At 44.0% G+C, this 17,658-nt stretch overlaps 1 protein-coding gene across 13 annotated transcripts in view; it reads left to right on the plus strand.

Moving 5' to 3' along the window:
* Window positions 1-17,658, plus strand: part of LOC106610235 (type II inositol 3,4-bisphosphate 4-phosphatase) — a 185,049-nt gene that overhangs the window by 83,710 nt on the left and 83,681 nt on the right. For 7 of the 13 annotated variants that reach the window (XM_045722771.1, XM_045722774.1, XM_045722772.1 and 4 more), the window contains one exon: window positions 6,914-6,964. The exons of the other annotated variants lie outside the window; for them this stretch is intronic. In XM_045722771.1, coding sequence (XP_045578727.1) covers window positions 6,914-6,964 — 51 coding nt within the window. The remainder of the gene's footprint in view (window positions 1-6,913; window positions 6,965-17,658) is intronic. 13 annotated transcript variants of the gene reach the window in all.

The raw sequence follows: 17,658 nt of genomic DNA on the forward strand, positions 1-17,658 counted from the left end.
TGGCCTTCCCAGGGCTGAGGGAGAGGGTGAACTTGTCATTTCTCTTCCACATAATACACTACTGAGACCTATCGATGTATGGGTTTGAGGTTTTGGGATGTTCTTTGTGGCGATTTTACCTCTCAAGTTTAAAACTCTTTAGCTTTTGAAAGAGTTTAGAAATATCAGTGTTACTTTCTTCATCCCCGGGTTGATCTCACAATGGTCAGCTTTAGAAGGAAGTCATTTTATTTGGTCAGCAGATACGCCCTTAAGGATGTGGTGGGAATGGCCCACAGCTGAAAGTCTATTCTGTACAGTGGAATACAAGGCAGCTACTGTAGTCCTCTGGAGACCAAACGCCTTGTTATACCAGTCAGGTGGTGTTATGTTGTTGTCTGATAGGATGGCCCAGATTCTTGGTTCCTCATGTCTCCCTATGGAAATTTACTCTTGCGCACGCTTACTCTCATTTGCATCTCTCTCGCTCTCTCACTCTCTCACTCTCTCTCACTCTCTCGCTCTCTCTCTCGCGCTCTTTATCCAATATGCTGTTTGGTTTGGTAGCTCATCCACTGAGGAGGAATTTTCAAAGGCGAAAGCAGCCATGAGTCTTTGTGATCCATCCTCTGTTGTTGGGTTCAAGCCAGTGATTCAGATTTTCTCCTACTCTCCAAGCCGCTCAAAGACAACAGCGCTGCTTTCGACTATGAGAACAGAGAACAGCAGGCATATGTATTCTACAGCTTGTTAAGAAGAGTCTACAGTTTGCTGTATGGAGGGTTGTTGTCAAGCAGTAGCTCAGTTTGCTAACAGAAAACGACTACCTTTCTCTACTGAGAGAAATTGGACAAATTTTCTTTCAGAAGACAGAACAGTTGTTCTCCCCTCAGAGCTGTTTGAAACCAGCTTGACATTGACGTAGTTCTCGTCTTAATAAGGTCTGGATTTACACGGGGTCCTTAAGCAAATATATATGTGAAATTGGTATTTGATGTTTGACCGGGGGAGTTTGTTTTTCCCTTCCACTTCTATGAAGTTCACCACCTAAGGGACATGGTTTTTATAGACAGGAGAAGTCGACGCTATTGAATTTGAACTCAAATCCTAAGGCTTCTTATTTCACACTCATTACTTCTTCATTTCATCTCTCGCTCTCTACCTCTATTTCTCTCTTTCTCTCTCTCAGCCTCAGCGAACGGAAGGGCTTTAATGTCAGGCTTGTTGGGATGTTTGTCACAAGTTGTTTGTTTCGCCCCCAGTCAGAACTGGGAGCGCATCCAGGTTGGATTTGGGTCACTTTTCTGCCGCTTTTTGACAGTGTCAGGTCCACTGACTGTGAAGGTCATTAACAGAGTGCCTTGTGAGGACCTGTCTCCTCCCTGTCTCCTCCCTGTCTCCACAAACCACTGATGTGATGGCGAGAGCAACTCACAATACAGCGTGCTGAGTGCACAAGCACAACAATGATTTAAAGGGATGGGCTGGATGAACTGTGGGTTTTGACCACGGTAAATACAGTGGGGACACACTCTCACTTTGGATTTATCCCTTTAAAGGGATGGGTTGGTTGATTTAGTGTCCTGGTCAGGGCGAACACAGCAAAAACGCCTTAGTTCTGGACTGAATGGATTTGCTTTGTTCTAGCTGTGGTGAACATGAGAAAGCCATATACTTCTATTTGAAGAGAAATGCAGTCTATAGCTTTGAGTGAAATGAAAACATCTTTCCATTCAAACGGTCGAGTTCGACTCAACCAGGTTCTATAGAAGCCATATTTCACCCATTCTTTAAAAGCATAGCAGTGTATAGAAACCTTGATGGATTCTGTTTTCCTAAAGGAGTAGATGGCTTGTAAAGAAAGTCAAACTGATTCAATGATTAAAGGAGTCACACGATACCGGAAGTACATGTGGACCAAATGGAGGTCAAAAGTCGTCACAAAATACATTCTCGTTGACATTCTCGTCTTTGTAATTTGTAATGCACTTCCTGTGTTCATAGTTTGTAGAACTTTGGTCATAGTTATTGTTGTTTCAAAAGTGAGGGCCATTTTCAACCTTGTTAAGGTCAGCTTCCTGTAAAGACCTGATTTAGGCTAGTCGAGTCGAGATGGGGACTCGAAAATAGCAACGGAAACAGGATGTAAACAGCAACAAAGACGTTGCAACCCAGGCCCTTTCAATAATGTATCCCTGGTTGTGTACACAGGGGAGAAGTTATCACCATTCCAGAGAGGAAGCCTGGTGTTCACCCTGTCAAAACACACACACACACACACACACACACACACACACACACACACACACACACACACACACACACACTAACAATTCACAGCAGTGTGTTTTGCATAAATGTAAAACTGAAAGCGCTAATATGCTAATAACGTTCTATTCTCCGTCTCCAACAACCAAAACAAATGTTTGGAAGGTTTGAATTCACATATCAAATTACCAAATAGACAACAGGAAGCTACTTCAAATCCTGGCAGACCATTCGGTGTGTCCATTAGCTGTCAGGACACTAGTCCTGGACAAAAATTGTTTTCTGTTGTGTTTACAGTGCAGAACTGTGTGCTAATGTAACTCTCAATGCAACACTGTAAACTCTGTGCAGACAAAACACTTAATGGAAATTGTCCATTGAACATGCTTTTCAGTCAAGGACTAGGTTTAATCGGTGTCCGGGAAACTGGCTTTGTGTCTTTACACCTTACTGCATTACAGGAAGTCTTGGACATATTTAACATCTCTCTCTCTCTCTCTCTCTCTCTCTCTCTCTCTCTCTCTCTCTCTCTTTTTTTCTCTCTCATATATATATCTCACCAGTTCACTGTCCCAGCACCATTCACTATCATCTCACCAGTTCACTGTCCCAGCACCATTCACTGTCATCTGTCACATCGGCCAAGCTTATCCCCAGATGCCCATGCCTTACTATCCACCCTCTGACTGGAAGCTGGTTTATCTGAACAGGGTAGAGAAGATGAACTGATCTGCTGAAATACAGCTCCAAGCATAAAGCCGACGTTTTTGCGGTGATGTCTGGTGAGGACCTGCCTTACAACAGGCCTACAAGCCCTCAGTGCAACCTCTCTCAGCCTATTGCAGACAGTCTGAGCACTGATGAAGGGATTGTGTGTTCCTGGTGTAACTTGGGCAGTTGTTGTTGCCATCCTGTACCTGTCCCGCAGGTGTGATGTTAAGATGTACCGATCCTGTGCAGGTGTTGTTACACGTGGTCTGCCACTGCGAGGACGATCAGCTGTCCGTCCTGTCTCCCTGTAGGGCTGTCTTAGGCGTCTCACAGTACGGACATTGCAATGTTTTGCCCTGGCCACATTTGCAGTCCTCATGCCTCCTTGCAGCATGCCTAAGGCACGTTCACACAGATGAGCAGGGACCCTGGGCATCTTTCTTTTGGTGTTTTTCAGAGTCAGTAGAAAGGCCTCATTAGTGTCCTAAGTTTTCATAACTGTGACCTTAATTGCCTACCATCTGTAAGCTGTTAGTGTCTTAACGACCGTTCCACAGGTGCATGTTCATTAACTGTTTATGGTTCATTGAACAAGCATGGGAAATGGTGTTTAAACCCTTTACAATGAAGATCTGTGAAATTATTTTGATTTTTACGAATTATCTTTGAAAGACAGGGTCCTGAAAAAGGGATGTTTCTTTTTTTTTGTTGCTGAGTTTATATATATATTTATATATATATATAAGAAAGAGATTATATGTATGTATGTATGTATGTATGTATGTATGTGTGTGTGTGTGCACACACACACACACACACACTACCATTCAAAAGTTTGGGGTCACTTAGAATTTGTTTTAATAGAATGTGGGTTTGATTACAGGCTCAAAATGGCCAGAAACAAAGAACTCTCTTCTGAAACTCGTCAGTCTATTCTTGTTCTGAGAAATGAAACGGGATGCTGGCCTTCAAGGCAGAGTTCCTCTGTCCAGTGTCTGTGTTCTTTTACCCATCTTCATCTTTTTTTTTTCTTGGCCAGTCTGAGATATGGCTTTTTCTTCTGCCTAGAAGGCCAGCATCCTGGAGTCGCCTCTTCACTGTTGACGTTGAGACCTGTGTTTTGCGGGTACTATTTAATGAAGCTGCCATTTGAGGACTTGTGAGGTGTCTGTTTCTCAAACTAGACACTCTAATGTACTTGTCCTCTTGCTCAGTTGTGCACCGGGGCCTCCCACTCCTCTTTCTATTCTGGTTAGAGCCAGTTTGCGCTGTTCTGTGAAGGGACTAGTACACAGTGTTGTACGAGATCTTCAGTTTCTTGGCCATTTCTCGCATGGAATAGCCTTCATTTCTCAGAACAAGAATAGACGGACGAGTTTCAGAAGAAAGTTCTTTGTTTCTGGCCATTTTGAGCCTGTAATCGAACCCACAAATGCTGATGCTCCAGATACTCAACTAGTCTAAAGAAGGCCAGTTTTATTGCTTCATTAATCAGGACAACAGTTTTCAGCTGTGCTAACATAATTGCAAAAGGGTTTTCTAATGATCAATTAGCCTTTTTAAATGATAAACTTGGATTAGCTAACACAACGTGCCATTGGAACACCGGAGTGATGGTTGCTGATAATGGGCCTCTGTATGCCTATGTAGATATTCCATTAAAACTCTGCCGTTTCCAGCTACAATAGTCACTTACAACATTAACAATGTCTACACTGTATTTCTGATCAATTTCATGTTATTTTCAATGGACAAAAAACATGTGCTTTTCTTTCAAAAACAAGGACATTTCTCAGTGACCCCAAACTTTTGAACAGTAGTGTATATATTCTGACAACCTTTGGAAATACTAAGTGGGAGTCCCTCTGCTCTTTTTCATTCTATCCATCCCTCTGTCCCCACTCCCTCTCTTTTTCTCTCTCTTTCTCTCCCTCCTATCTCTCCCCTGCTCTCTCACTCCCCCTCTCCTTCTCTCTTCCCTTTCCCCCCCTCCTTCCCTCCCTCTCTCTCTCTCTGTCAAACGATATGACACACCACCAGTGTTGAACCCAGATTGGGGCTTCTGTCCTCTACAGTCATTAGCAAAAAGAGACAACACACAAACAAACATTTAGTTAGGAATAATGGAAGGAAAGGGAATAATTACAATTGTACAATACCAGATTATATGTCTTTATTTATTCCTTTCTGGTTAATTTGATCTATTTGTCACCAGTGGATAGTGTGTGTCGTGTTTATAACAGAGGGGATGCACTGTAGGACAGAGCGGTGGAAGGGTGACTATTGGGAAGGCGTTTATCTGTCTTTTGCACATGGGGAGGACTATTTTGACTATGAAGCTGCCTGTGACTTCCTGTGTGTGGAATTGTCCAATAAAGTATGGTTAATGCTGCAGGAATGGGTTTGGAAGTCAGAGACACACACACACATTTAGATATACACATGTACGCGCATATACACATACACACACACAGCATTAAGTTTGTTTTGAAATGCACATATGGTCTCCACATTTCTCCCATTATTACCCAAAATGCACTTCTGTGCTGTTTCACTGCATAATCTAGAAGGTTCCCTCAAGGCTAGGAGTCCCATGGATAGAATATGAAAATAATGACCTAGACCAGAGATCCACCAAGGCACCAAATATGTTCATGCCAGATAAAATGAATCGCTTTCAGGCTGACACACACACACACACACACACACACACACACACACACACACACACACACACACACACACCACTTGGGCTGAAATCCTGCTTTAATTACCGTTCATAAATAATCTGGGCTTTTCAAAAGTTGTCTAAAAAGAACATTCTGGATAATCCGGAACGTTCCAGTAGTGCCCAGAAACTCAACACGCATATTGAATAAGGTAATAGGTCTCATATAGAGTGAAGAAATAAGAAAATGGAGAGTTATATAGTGAACCAAAAAGACATAGGTGAATGTCAAAAAAGTATGTAGCTAGCAGGTTTACTAGTTCACGACAGTGAACAAACAGACTTGCTAGTTTAGCTTACCAAACCGTTAGTCCAAGCTTGCTATAATGAAAATCGAATTCAACAATGCCAATAATGTTTTCAATTCGACTTGAATTGAAAAATTAACTATAGCCATTGAATTCTAACATGCAAATATACTGTGCGTTATAGGGAAATAATGCACGCTCTGGAATGCCCTTCAAGCCATTTTGAAACACGTATTCAACAATGCCATGGTATAAATCTCGGTAGACATGGGACAAAAGGGGCTTAGAATGTAGGGGGACCCATCTGGGCCAAGTCCTTGTCTATTTGATGAGTGGGTTATAATGAGGACAACATGAAGGAGGGATCAAATCAGGATGTCTTGATGCCTGCCATTGGGGTCTCTTTTTTTTCTTTCTTCTCCACTTTGGAAGAGATTGTGGCCCTCCATCATTCCAGCACTCTGTAGAGGAGACGACGGGAGACCTGCAATCTTCGCTGCGCTCCTCTCCCAATACATCCCCACACCCAGGAAGGGAAGAGGGGTGGGGGGGGGGGGGTCATGTATAATATCCTGCCTTTATCCACTTTAATCTGTTTCTGACTGAAGCCCATAAAGAGCTAAGTCGTTTATTAGAGACAGGGTTCTGTCATGGAGCCTCAGTCCCTGATCCACCTCCTCACTCACCCCAAAACTGTTGAAGGTATCAGGGAGAGAGAGGGTTGACATTGAGCCCACATCCAGCCCAACAGTGCCTGATATCAGAGCTGTAGGCTGCATGACATGCAGCTCAACCTAGCTGCTCCACCACCACAACTACCTCATGGCTCTTGATTTCAGCCCGTCCCTGTTGCTCTTAGCTCCGCTGTTCCCTCCATTCTGTTCCACAGTCTCCCTTGATCTCGCACCTGGTTGTTGTATCATCTAGACCACATTGACAAAGTGCATAATGGTATTTCTATTGTTGCTTTGTTTGGCAGATTGCCCCTCTCTACTCCTGATCTCCACACGGACCCAGAGGAAGTGCAGAGGTAAAAAGCATCGGAGCCATGTTCTGCATTTGATGCATTTGATCTAGACTTCTGCATACGCTTTAACCATAGAAACATAATTAGTAGAAAGGTAAAAGCCCCATCAGACCACGCGTACTGATGAATGGTGATGGCAGGTCTAGTAATTCTATTATATGGCTTCGACCAGGGCTGATGCTGCTAACTTTGTTGGAAACAAAGGTTGACGTGAAGACAAGCTACTGTTTTAAAAGGTTTCAAACAAACAATGACTAACTAGGTCTGTTGTTCTTAATGTTTGGTCAGTCGTGTGTACGGATGGTGTAACAGCTTTGACATGCACCTCCCATTGGTTTAAAGGGCAACTCCGCCACTTTTCAACCTCATATTCATTATCTCCAGCACCATACCAGTGTCTACATGTGAAAACGCTGCGTTTCTATGATCTGTGGTTAAAAAAATAAGAAGAAAACTCCTAAAAATGCTTCTCTGTGACATCACAGGGTGCGATTTAAAAGTAAGAAAAACAGCAACGTTTCTAGCCAGTGGGCTTCACTCCAAATCTCATTGAAAATCACTGTTTCTATTTTTTGGGATGTCATCGGGTAGAACTTTTTAACTTTATATGTTTTCCTACAAAACGTAGAAATGCACCGTTTTCACATGTAGACACTGGTATTGTGCTGGCGATAATGAAAAGGAAGTTGAAAAGAGGTGGAAATACCCTTTAACGCCAAGGTCATATTGACACAGTGCAGAGCTAGTTATTAGCCACACACATACACACACTCGGGAGAGGAAAGCAAATTGCTGCAGTGCAGTTCTGATGAGCCCTCTGGTTGAAGGGAGTTAAGTTCAACTCAGCGTTCTGTCTCTCTAAGTCACTTTAACTATCTAAAATGTGTCTGACGTTTTGGCATGAATAAGGCCTTAACATTTGGATGACAGAGGTTTGAAAAGGTCTTAGCTGGCAGAGGATAGACGGAGAGGGCAGCCTCGTGGCGGAGGAGAGAATGAGAGGGCAAATGTTTCTATGATTACATGAGTCATAAAGTTGAATTAATGCCCCCTGGAATTTTGGCTTGTTTGTTTTGTTTGTGTGTGCATAATGTGTTGGTTAGGCAATATTATAAACTGGGTGGTTCGGGCCCTCAATGCTGATTGGCGTGGTATATCCAACTGTATACCATGGGTATGACAAAACATTTATTTTTACTGTTCTAATTACATTGGTAACCAGTTTATAATAACAATAAGGCACCTCGGGGGGTTGTTGTATATGGCCAATATAGCACGGCTAAGGGCTGTATCCAGGCACTCCACCTTGCGTCGTGCGTAAGAACAGCCCTTAGCCGTGGTATATTGGCCATATACCACACCTCCTCAGGCCTTATTGCTTAAATATACACTGAGTGAACAAAACATTAAGTACACCGGCTCTTTCCATGTGAATCCAGGTGAAATCTATGATCCGTTATTGATGTCACTTGTGAAATCCACTTCAATCAGTGTAGATGAAGGGGAGGAAACAGGTTAAAGAAGGATTTTTAAGCCTTGAGACAAATGAGAGCTGGATTGTGTATGTGTGCCGTTCAGAGGGTGAATGGACAAGACAAGATTTAAGTGCCTTTGAACAGGGTGTGGTAGCAGGCGTTTTTCACGCTCAACAGTTTCCTGTGTGTATCAAGAATGGTCCACCACCCAAAGGATATCGAGTCTGTTCTGAGAGCAAAATGGGGTGCAACTCAATATTAGGTGTTCCTAATGTTTTGTGCACTCGGTGTCAGGACAGCTGTACAAACAAGTGGTTTTGAAGTGTTTGAACTTGTGGTTTGTCTGCACCTGGGTGCCTTTTTTGCAGCACTGCAGGCATTGTGATACAGTCCCTTACCTATGGTGTCACCGTAGACATCAAAGTCATATTTTGTCAAAAAAAATTACTATGAAATGATACATTCCTTTTTTTTGTCTTTCTGTTTATCTCTTAATTTTTTCTTTCTCTGTCGCTCTCTCTCTCTCTGACGCTCTCTCTCTCTGACGCTCTCTCTCTCTGTCGCTCTCTTTCTCTCTGTCACTCTCTCTCTCTCTGTTGCTCTCTCTCTCTCTCTGTCGCTCTCTGTCTGTCTCTGTGTCTCTCTCTCTATGTAGCTATCTGTAATTGTGTAATCAGTGACGCTGCTCATTCCAATCCGGTCAAATCTTAATGGGAAGCCTTCCTCAGAATCGAATGATTACTCAGAATCTAATCCCGGCGACTTTCCAGACCTTGAGAGGGAAGCCATGCGGAATGCAAACGGTTTCTCCTGTCGATACCAATGACCTGCACCAACAGCCTTCAACAGTGTGTGTGTGCCTTAAATCCTCTCTCTCTCCAAGGGGCATACGAGGAAACTACGTGCTCCTGCTCTTTAAAAGCCTAGCTTTGATTTCAGAGTCAAAGGTGACCTTTTGAGACCACGCTCTCCAGAATGACTTTGCTCCTCTTGGTGAGGCTTAAGTTGACAAACAAATGGGTCCGCACTCTAAAAGATGTCTCATAAAGCTTATTTCCTTTTTAGATTGCTTGAATTATTTTCACTGCAGTGAGGATAGCGTACACAGACGTTTCGGCTTTGCAGCCTTCTTCAGTGTGAGGCTTAAGTTTGACCATGAAGTATATTAAATGTGCTTTAGATAGGCGTGCGTGACCTTTGCAAACGTACTGCACTTTATTTGTTTATTATACAACAGGTGGGTCAAATCCTGAATGCTGATTGGTCTAAACCACATTCCAGCTGATATCTATGATGTTAAAATGACTTTTCACTCTGTTCCATGTTTTTAATACAGGCTCCAGACGGCCTCTATGGGTAATGATAGTGGACCCGACACTTGCTTCTCTGAGATGTCTGTGTTTAGCATAGTGTCTGCATGAAGACACAATAGATATTGAGTATACAAAGCAAGCCACACACACACACACACACACACACACACACACACACACACACACTGCAAACCTATACAAATGGAAAGTGCTTGATTAGTCACTAGCAAAGTTATAATTATTCATTTCAAAATGGCTAGTCTAGACACCAAGCCCTCCTTGAAGTGAGGCCATTGAAAACAGTTATTATTACAAACTTTTGAAGACTGTGGGTTGAAAAGTGGTTTTGATTGTGTCCTCAAAAATTGGTCAGTATCACATGGACCCTGTCATAACCATAGCACCACATTTCTATTAGAAGTATCATCTTGTCACAAGTAGAATTCTATTATTATCCTACACATAGCCTAGACAGTTGGGCTTCATTTTTACAGATGCTCTCATCCAGAGCAACTTACAGTAGCAAGCGCATACATTTTCAAATTGGTCCCCCGTGAGAATCGAACCCACAACCCTGGCGTTGCAAGCACCATGCTCTACCAACTGAGCCACAGGGGACTAGACTGCAGCGCTAAACGGCAGCGGAGGAAATGGCAGCAGTTTTACGTGCGCCTAACCAATTGTACTATTATGTGCTTTTTGTCGCATTATTTGTAACTTATTTTGTACATAATGTTTCTGTCACCGTATCTTAACGGCATAAAAGAGCTTCTGAATATCAGAACATTGATCTCTCACCTCGGATTAGACAAAGATTCTTTCTTCAACAAGCAGGACGCACAGGATATACTGCGAACACCTGACAAAGCCAACATCCCCGTTATTGGCAAGAGGAAGAGACGTAGGTACAGAGGACACAGGGAGGGGTGCCTCGTAAGGATCCGCAGAAGGCGAGTGGGAAAGCGGCTGTTACCGTCAATATTACTCGCCAACGTACAATCATTGGACAATAAATTATACGATGTACGATCACGAATATCCTACCAACGGGACATCAAACACTGTAACTTCAGCTAGCAGGATATACTCTGCACAGGCTAGATAGAACAGCACACTCCGGTAAGACGAGGGGGGGGCGGTCTGTGCATATTTGTAAACAACAGCTGGTGCATGAAATCTAAGGAAGTCTCTAGATTTTGCTCGCCTGAAGTAGAGTATTTTATGATAAACTGTAGACCACACTATTTGCCAAGAGAGTTTTCATCTATACTTTTCGTGGCTGTTTATTTACCACTACAGACGGATGCTGGCACTAAGACCGCACTCAGTCAGCTGTATAAGGAAATAAGCAAACAGGAAACCGCTCACCCAGAGGCGGTGCTCCTAGTGGCCGGAGACTTTAATGCAGGGAAACTTAAATCAGTTTTACCTTATCTCTATCATGTTAAATGCGCAACCAGAGGGAAACAAATTCGAGATCACCTGTACTCCACACACAGAGACGCGTTCTGACCACAATTCTATCCTTCTGATTCCTGCTTACAAGCAAAAATTAAAGCAGGAAGCACCAGTGACTCGGTCTATAAAAAAGTGGTCAGATGAAGCAGATGCTAAACTATAGGACTGTTTTGCTATCACAGACTGGAATATGTTCCAGGATTCTTCCGATTGCATTGAGGAGTACACCACATCAGACACTGGCTTTTTCAATAAGTGCATTGAGGACGTTGTCCCTACAGTGACTGTACGTACATACCCCAACCAGAAGCCATGGATTACAAGCAACATTCACACTGAGCTAAAGGGTAGAGCTGCCACTTTCAAGGTGCGAGATTCTAACATGGAAGCTTATAATAAATCCTGCTTTGTCCTCCGACGAACTATCAAACAGGCAAAGCGCCAATACAGGGCTAAGATTGAATCGTACTACACCGGCTCCAATGCTCGTCTTATGTGGCAGGGCTTGCAAACTATTAGAGACTACAAAAGGAAGCACAGCCGCAATCACTTCTATGCTCGCTTCGAAGCATGCAACACTGAAGTATGCATGAGAACATCAGCTGTTACAGATGACTGTGTGACCACGCTCTCTGTAGCCAACATGAGTAAGACCTTTAAACAGGTCAACATTCACAAGGCCACGGGGCCAAACGGATTACCAGAACGTGTGCTCCGGGCATGTGCTGACCAACTGGCAGGTGTCTTCACTGACATTTTCAACCTCTCCCTGCCCGAGTCTGTAATACCAACATGTTTCAAGCAGACCACCATAGTCCCTGTGCCCAAGAACACAAAGGCAACCTGCCTAAATGACTACAGACCCATAGCACTCACGTTCGTAGCCATGAAGTGCTTTGAAAGGCTGGTAATGGCTCACATCAACACCATTATCCCAGAAACCCTAGACCCACTCCAATTTGCATACCGCCCAAACAGATCCACAGATGATGCAATCTCTTTGGCACTCCACACTGCCCTTTCCCACCTGGACAAAAGGAAAACCTCAGCGTTCAGCTCAGCGTTCAACACCATAGTACCCTCAAAGCTCATCACTAAGCTAAGGATCCTGGGACTAAACACCTCCCTCTGCAACTGGATCCTGGACTTCCTGACGGACCGCCCGCAGGTGGTGAGGGTAGGTAGCAACACATCTGCCACACTAATCCTCAACATTGGAGCCCCTCTGGGGTGCGTGCTCAGTCCCCTCCTGTGCTCCCGTTCACCCACGACTGCGTGGCCAGCCACGACTCCAACACCATCATTAAGTTTGCAGATGACACAACAGTGGTAGGCATGATCACCGACAACAACGAAACAGCCTATAGGGAGGAAGTCAGAGCCCTGGCCGGGGGGTGCCAGAATAACATCCTATCCCTCAACGTAACCAAGACAAAGGAGATGATTGTGGACTACAGGAAACGGAAGACCGAGCACGCCCCCATTCTCATCGACGGGGCTGTAGTGGAGCAGGTTGAGAGCTTCGTGTTCCTTGGTATCCACATCACCAACAAACTAGAATGGTCCAAACACACCAAGACAGTCGTGAAGAGGACACGACAAAGACTATTCCCCCTCAGCAAAGTAAAACGATTTGCATGGGTCCTCAGATCCTCAAAAGGTTATACAGCTGCAACAGAGAGAGCATCCTGACTGGTTGCATCACTACCTGGTACGGCAACTGTGCAGCCTCCGACCGCAAGGCACTACAGAGGGTGGTGCGTACAGCCCAGTACATCACTGGGGCCAAGCTTCCTGCCATCCAGGACCTCTATACCAGAGGAAGGCCCTAAAAATTGTCAAAGACTCCAGCCACCCTAGTCATAGACTGTTCCCTCTGCTACATCATGGCAAGCAGTACCGGAGTGCCAAGTCTAGGCCCAAAAGGCTTCTCAACAGCTTTTACCCCCAAATCATAAGACTCCTGAACAGGTAATCAAATGGCTACCTGGATTATTTGCGTTGTGTTTCCCCCAACCCCTCTTTTACGCTGCTGCTATTCTCTGTTAATCATATATGCATATTCACTTTAACTATACACTCATGTACTTACTACCTCAATTAGCGCGACTAACTGGTGCCCCGCACATTGGCTACCCGGACTATCTGCATTGTGTCCCGCAACCCACCAACCCCTCTTTTAAGCTACTGCTACTCTCTGTTTATCGTATATGCATAGTCACTTTAACCATACCTACATGTACATACTACCTCAATAAGCCTGACTAACCGGTGCCTGTATATAGCCTTGCTACTATATATAGCCTCGCTACTGTTATTTTTCACTGTCTTTTTACTGTTGTTTTTTATTTCTTTACTTACCTATTGTTCACCTAATACCTATTTTTTACTTGTTGGTTAGGGCCTGTAAGTAAGCATTTCACTGTAAGGTGCCTGTTGTATTTGGCGCACGTGACAAATAAACTTTGTTTTGATTTGAAATGGGTGCATCATTATATGTGTGCCAACACGGGTGTATTAACGCCTATGGCTGCACAACAGCCCTGACGATCTAAGAGTGTCCAGCGTTCCCTACCTGCAATCAGTGGAACCCAGTGGAGTGCTGGTCCGTTACCAGGCATTGCAAATCCATCAAGCCATTAACTATTGGCAGTAGTAATTACATGCACACTGCCCTGTGTCTATTAGGGATAGGGACTCAGACCATGGCCTGTATCTGATCTAGGATCAGGTCCTCCCTGTCCGTGATGGTATTAATTATGATGTACAGGTGTGGCGAAACTAAAAGGCAAAACTGATCCTAGACCATCACTCGTGCTCCGAGATGCTTGATAAATCCGGGCTCAGAGACTGTGGATTCTCTCTTGTCTTCCCATATGGACCTTAATGAAAGCCACAGTCCTTCTGGGGTGTTGTTCTGTTAGGTTGGAATCAGAGGACACTCGTGATCACGTTCACAATCCACAGTGGTTTCTAGGTAACGGAGAAGTAATGTGGTCACACTGAACCGCTACATAGCACAAGGAATGAGGCAATAGACAGTATATACCGTATACTACGTGACTGGTTACCATGCTACATAAAAAAACATAACGACTGCTTTACCACTTCCATAGTTACTGTAATCTTATGTCTTCTATAACGTAGACGTTATTCAGTAATTGTGGGAACATATTAATTATTGAATCATCTTGGTCTCTCTCACCCTCTCTCTCTCTCTCTCTCTCTCCCCCCCTCTTTCTCTGTGTCTCTCTCTCTTGGCCTCTGTGTGTGTTTGCTCTCTTCCCAACTTCCACGGTTGGCAAAATGAGATGCTGGTTTCATGTTCTCTCAAGCATGCCATTTTAAAGGGTCATAGGCGGGTGACAACCATTTCCCTCTCTGCCTCCATCTCCGACAGCATTGGCACAGCGCTGTGCATCTAATTGGCTCCACCGTGTATCGAGAACAGCATGTACCAGTAAAACAAACTTTGGGACTGTTTTTGTTTGTAAAGTAAAAGTCTACCTGGTTTATTATGGACAGAATGGCGAGACAATTAAAATGTGATTCAAGCAGCAAACAGCCGCGGTGCCACCGCCCTCCTACAGCCCGATCTGAGCAGCAAACGCTTGTCACACCCAGTTGCCGTCAGAATCGGGTTGCTGGAATTTTTCCAAGAGCAATTACGCCTAGAAACCCATCTGTTTTACGCCGGAGGAAAGAGCTGTTTTGTCAGCGCTTTCACACTTCATATGAAAATAATAATTACGCTTCGATGTCTGCGCTCATTGCATCCGTCTCTCTCTCTCTCTTTCTCTGAGTCATTTCAGTGCTCGCGAAAGGGGACGTTCGTTCTCCTCCTGTTCGGTTTTTAATTGAGGGGAAAGCTGCATTCATTGTGGAGGCCGGACGACGTTTTCTCTCTCCTGTTTTCTTTCTTTTTAGTTATCGTCTTGAGCGGATCTCGGCCTCCTCCGGTGTTCTATAGTGCTTCTGAAGTGACAGGTTTAAGTACGTTATCTGGGAATGAATGACTAAGGAGACTATTGAGCCCCGTCACTTGATTAATGCGTGGTATTCATCCACTGTATCGTGAGGAAGGTCACTGATTGTTCCTGTTTTCTGTCCTGACATCTCCCGCCCTCATTCAATTGTCATCGATCCACACTTGGCTTTTGAATAACCTGACGTGGATGTAATCTAAAATAAAGTTGTCATCCCCACCACACACAGACACACGCACACAATCCCCAACAAACACACTCTCAGTAACACACACACACACACACAATCCCCAACAAACACACTCTCACTAACACACACACACAATTGAATCTATGCACTATGAAAATAATTGAACAAGGCCTGTGTTGAGAACAGTCTGCAGGAACCTGGTTGTTTGGGTAATAGGGATTTTTTTTTACCCCTAGAAAACCAATGTGGTAAATGAGAGTGGGTTGATAATACTAGTCAGGTGAAGGCGTGTGTGTGTGCGCGTGTTTATAGGTGAGTCACTGACTGTGTGGTTGCGTTGCTATAAAGAGACATAAATATCTGCAATATTAAAGCTAATCTACCCCCCCCCCCAAATAAATATAAATACATCACTGCTCTGTCTTTGCCATCTTTAGAATTCAACAAGATGTCATTCCACATTACCGTAACGACAATATATCTGTTTCTATTCCAATCTCACCCTAACGAGAGAAACAATTCTTAGTGACAGAGATGAATTAACATGTACTCTGGCTTTAATTGTAAGCCCCACCCCTCTCAGGCAGCATCACGTGGAGACATTCCCTCATTCTGTGGTGTTTTACATAAACCATGGAGATGTCGATAGCCCTCGACCCGAAGGGCTCAGAGGAAGAACTCTTGACAAATGCTCAAGTATCGCCCTGAAACCACTTTCTCCATGTTAATGATGGATTATAGAGTGTGGACAAATGAGCTAGTCAGACCGGGGACTGCCCTAATTCTCTGGAGAGATATTACACACATATTTCACTGTACTGTACTATAGCGTAGCATACTGGGTATTTTAAAGCATGAATTTTACATTAAAGACGACTAAAAATAGTGGGAGTTTGTTTCTGGTTTGTTCTAGTTCTCTGCAGATATCACACAAATACTTTACTGTACTGTTCCGTAACATATTGGAACATTTTAATCATGACTTTTACATTTAGTCCTATTAGGTGTTTTTCTTGTTAAAGTCTATCTACACTTTAACTGGGGATTTGTTAATCATGACTTTTACATTTCGACATGCTACTATTGCGGCAGTTTGTCTAAGTCTATTTTCATCAACGGGCATGAAAAGGTCACAATTCTGTTAGTAGGTTTTAGTAAGGGAACTGGAAGCCATCCAACTGCAGATCAGTCTGTCTGTGCAGCGCCAGCCCGGCCGGTGGTTCCCAATGCGATCCTGGCGACTTGTTTGAACAAAGCCTGCTCCCACATTGATTGAGGCAGCTCCCCTGAGCACTAAACCCAATTATTGCAGAGTCACGTATAAAAGAGCTCATTCATTCCCAATGAGTGTCTTTGCAACCCTCTTCAGTCCACTGCAGAGGATTCTGCAGGGAGGCTGGTTTCTCCATCAACACGACCCTTATCGTAACATCTGTCCTTAATGACCATGTATCAGTCAGACAGATATCCTACTAGGCATAGACTTATGGGCCTTAGCGTCTTCACTTGCTGTATAGTAGCCCTATATCTTCCTGTATACAGAAGCAAATATTTTCCATGTCTGCATGACCACTCCCTCTTGCGATGCACGACACAGTTCTTAACATGTCCTGAAGGGACTCAACCAACAAACTCCTCTTCAGTTGACAAGGAGGAGTAATAGTGGGAGCAAAAAGGAAACTAGCTTTTCTTTAGGGTCCTGCAGTGTATTTCTATCTTATTTTTAGCGTCCCGCGGCTAAAGCTTTAGGCCTCTTAAGGGGTAAGCTAAAGTGCTTCGCTGTACTTCCGTTGCTGTCAGGTTTCTTGGTCTCTCTCTGTGGGAGTGTGGGGACTTTGACGTTTCCGTTGAACTTTCCCCTCCCCTGTGCTCTCAAGACGCCATTTCAGGGGACCTCTGTGGAGATGAGACAATTGCCTGTCCTTTTACTCCTGCTCTCTCACTCACTCTCCTCTCTCTGTGTTTCTATATGTGACACTCTCACTCTTGTGGTTGACAAGAAGGCATGTTTCCGTGGAACTTTCCCCTCCCCTGTGCTCTCAAGATGCCATTTCAGGAGACCTCTGTGGAGGCGAGACAATTGCCTGTCTCTTCACTTTCACTCCTGCTCTCTCTCTCTCTCTCTCTCTCTCCTCTCTCTGTGTTTCTGTATGTGACTCTCTCTCTGTGTTTCTGTATGTGACTCTCTTTCTCTTTTCTCTCTCTCTCTCTCTCTCTCTCTCTCTCTCTCTCTCTCTCTCTCTCTCTGTTTATGTTTGTGACTCTCTCTGTGTTT

The sequence above is a fragment of the Salmo salar genome, chromosome ssa08 (genome assembly GCF_905237065.1).
Source record: "Salmo salar chromosome ssa08, Ssal_v3.1, whole genome shotgun sequence".
Taxonomy (NCBI): Eukaryota; Metazoa; Chordata; class Actinopteri; order Salmoniformes; family Salmonidae; genus Salmo; species Salmo salar.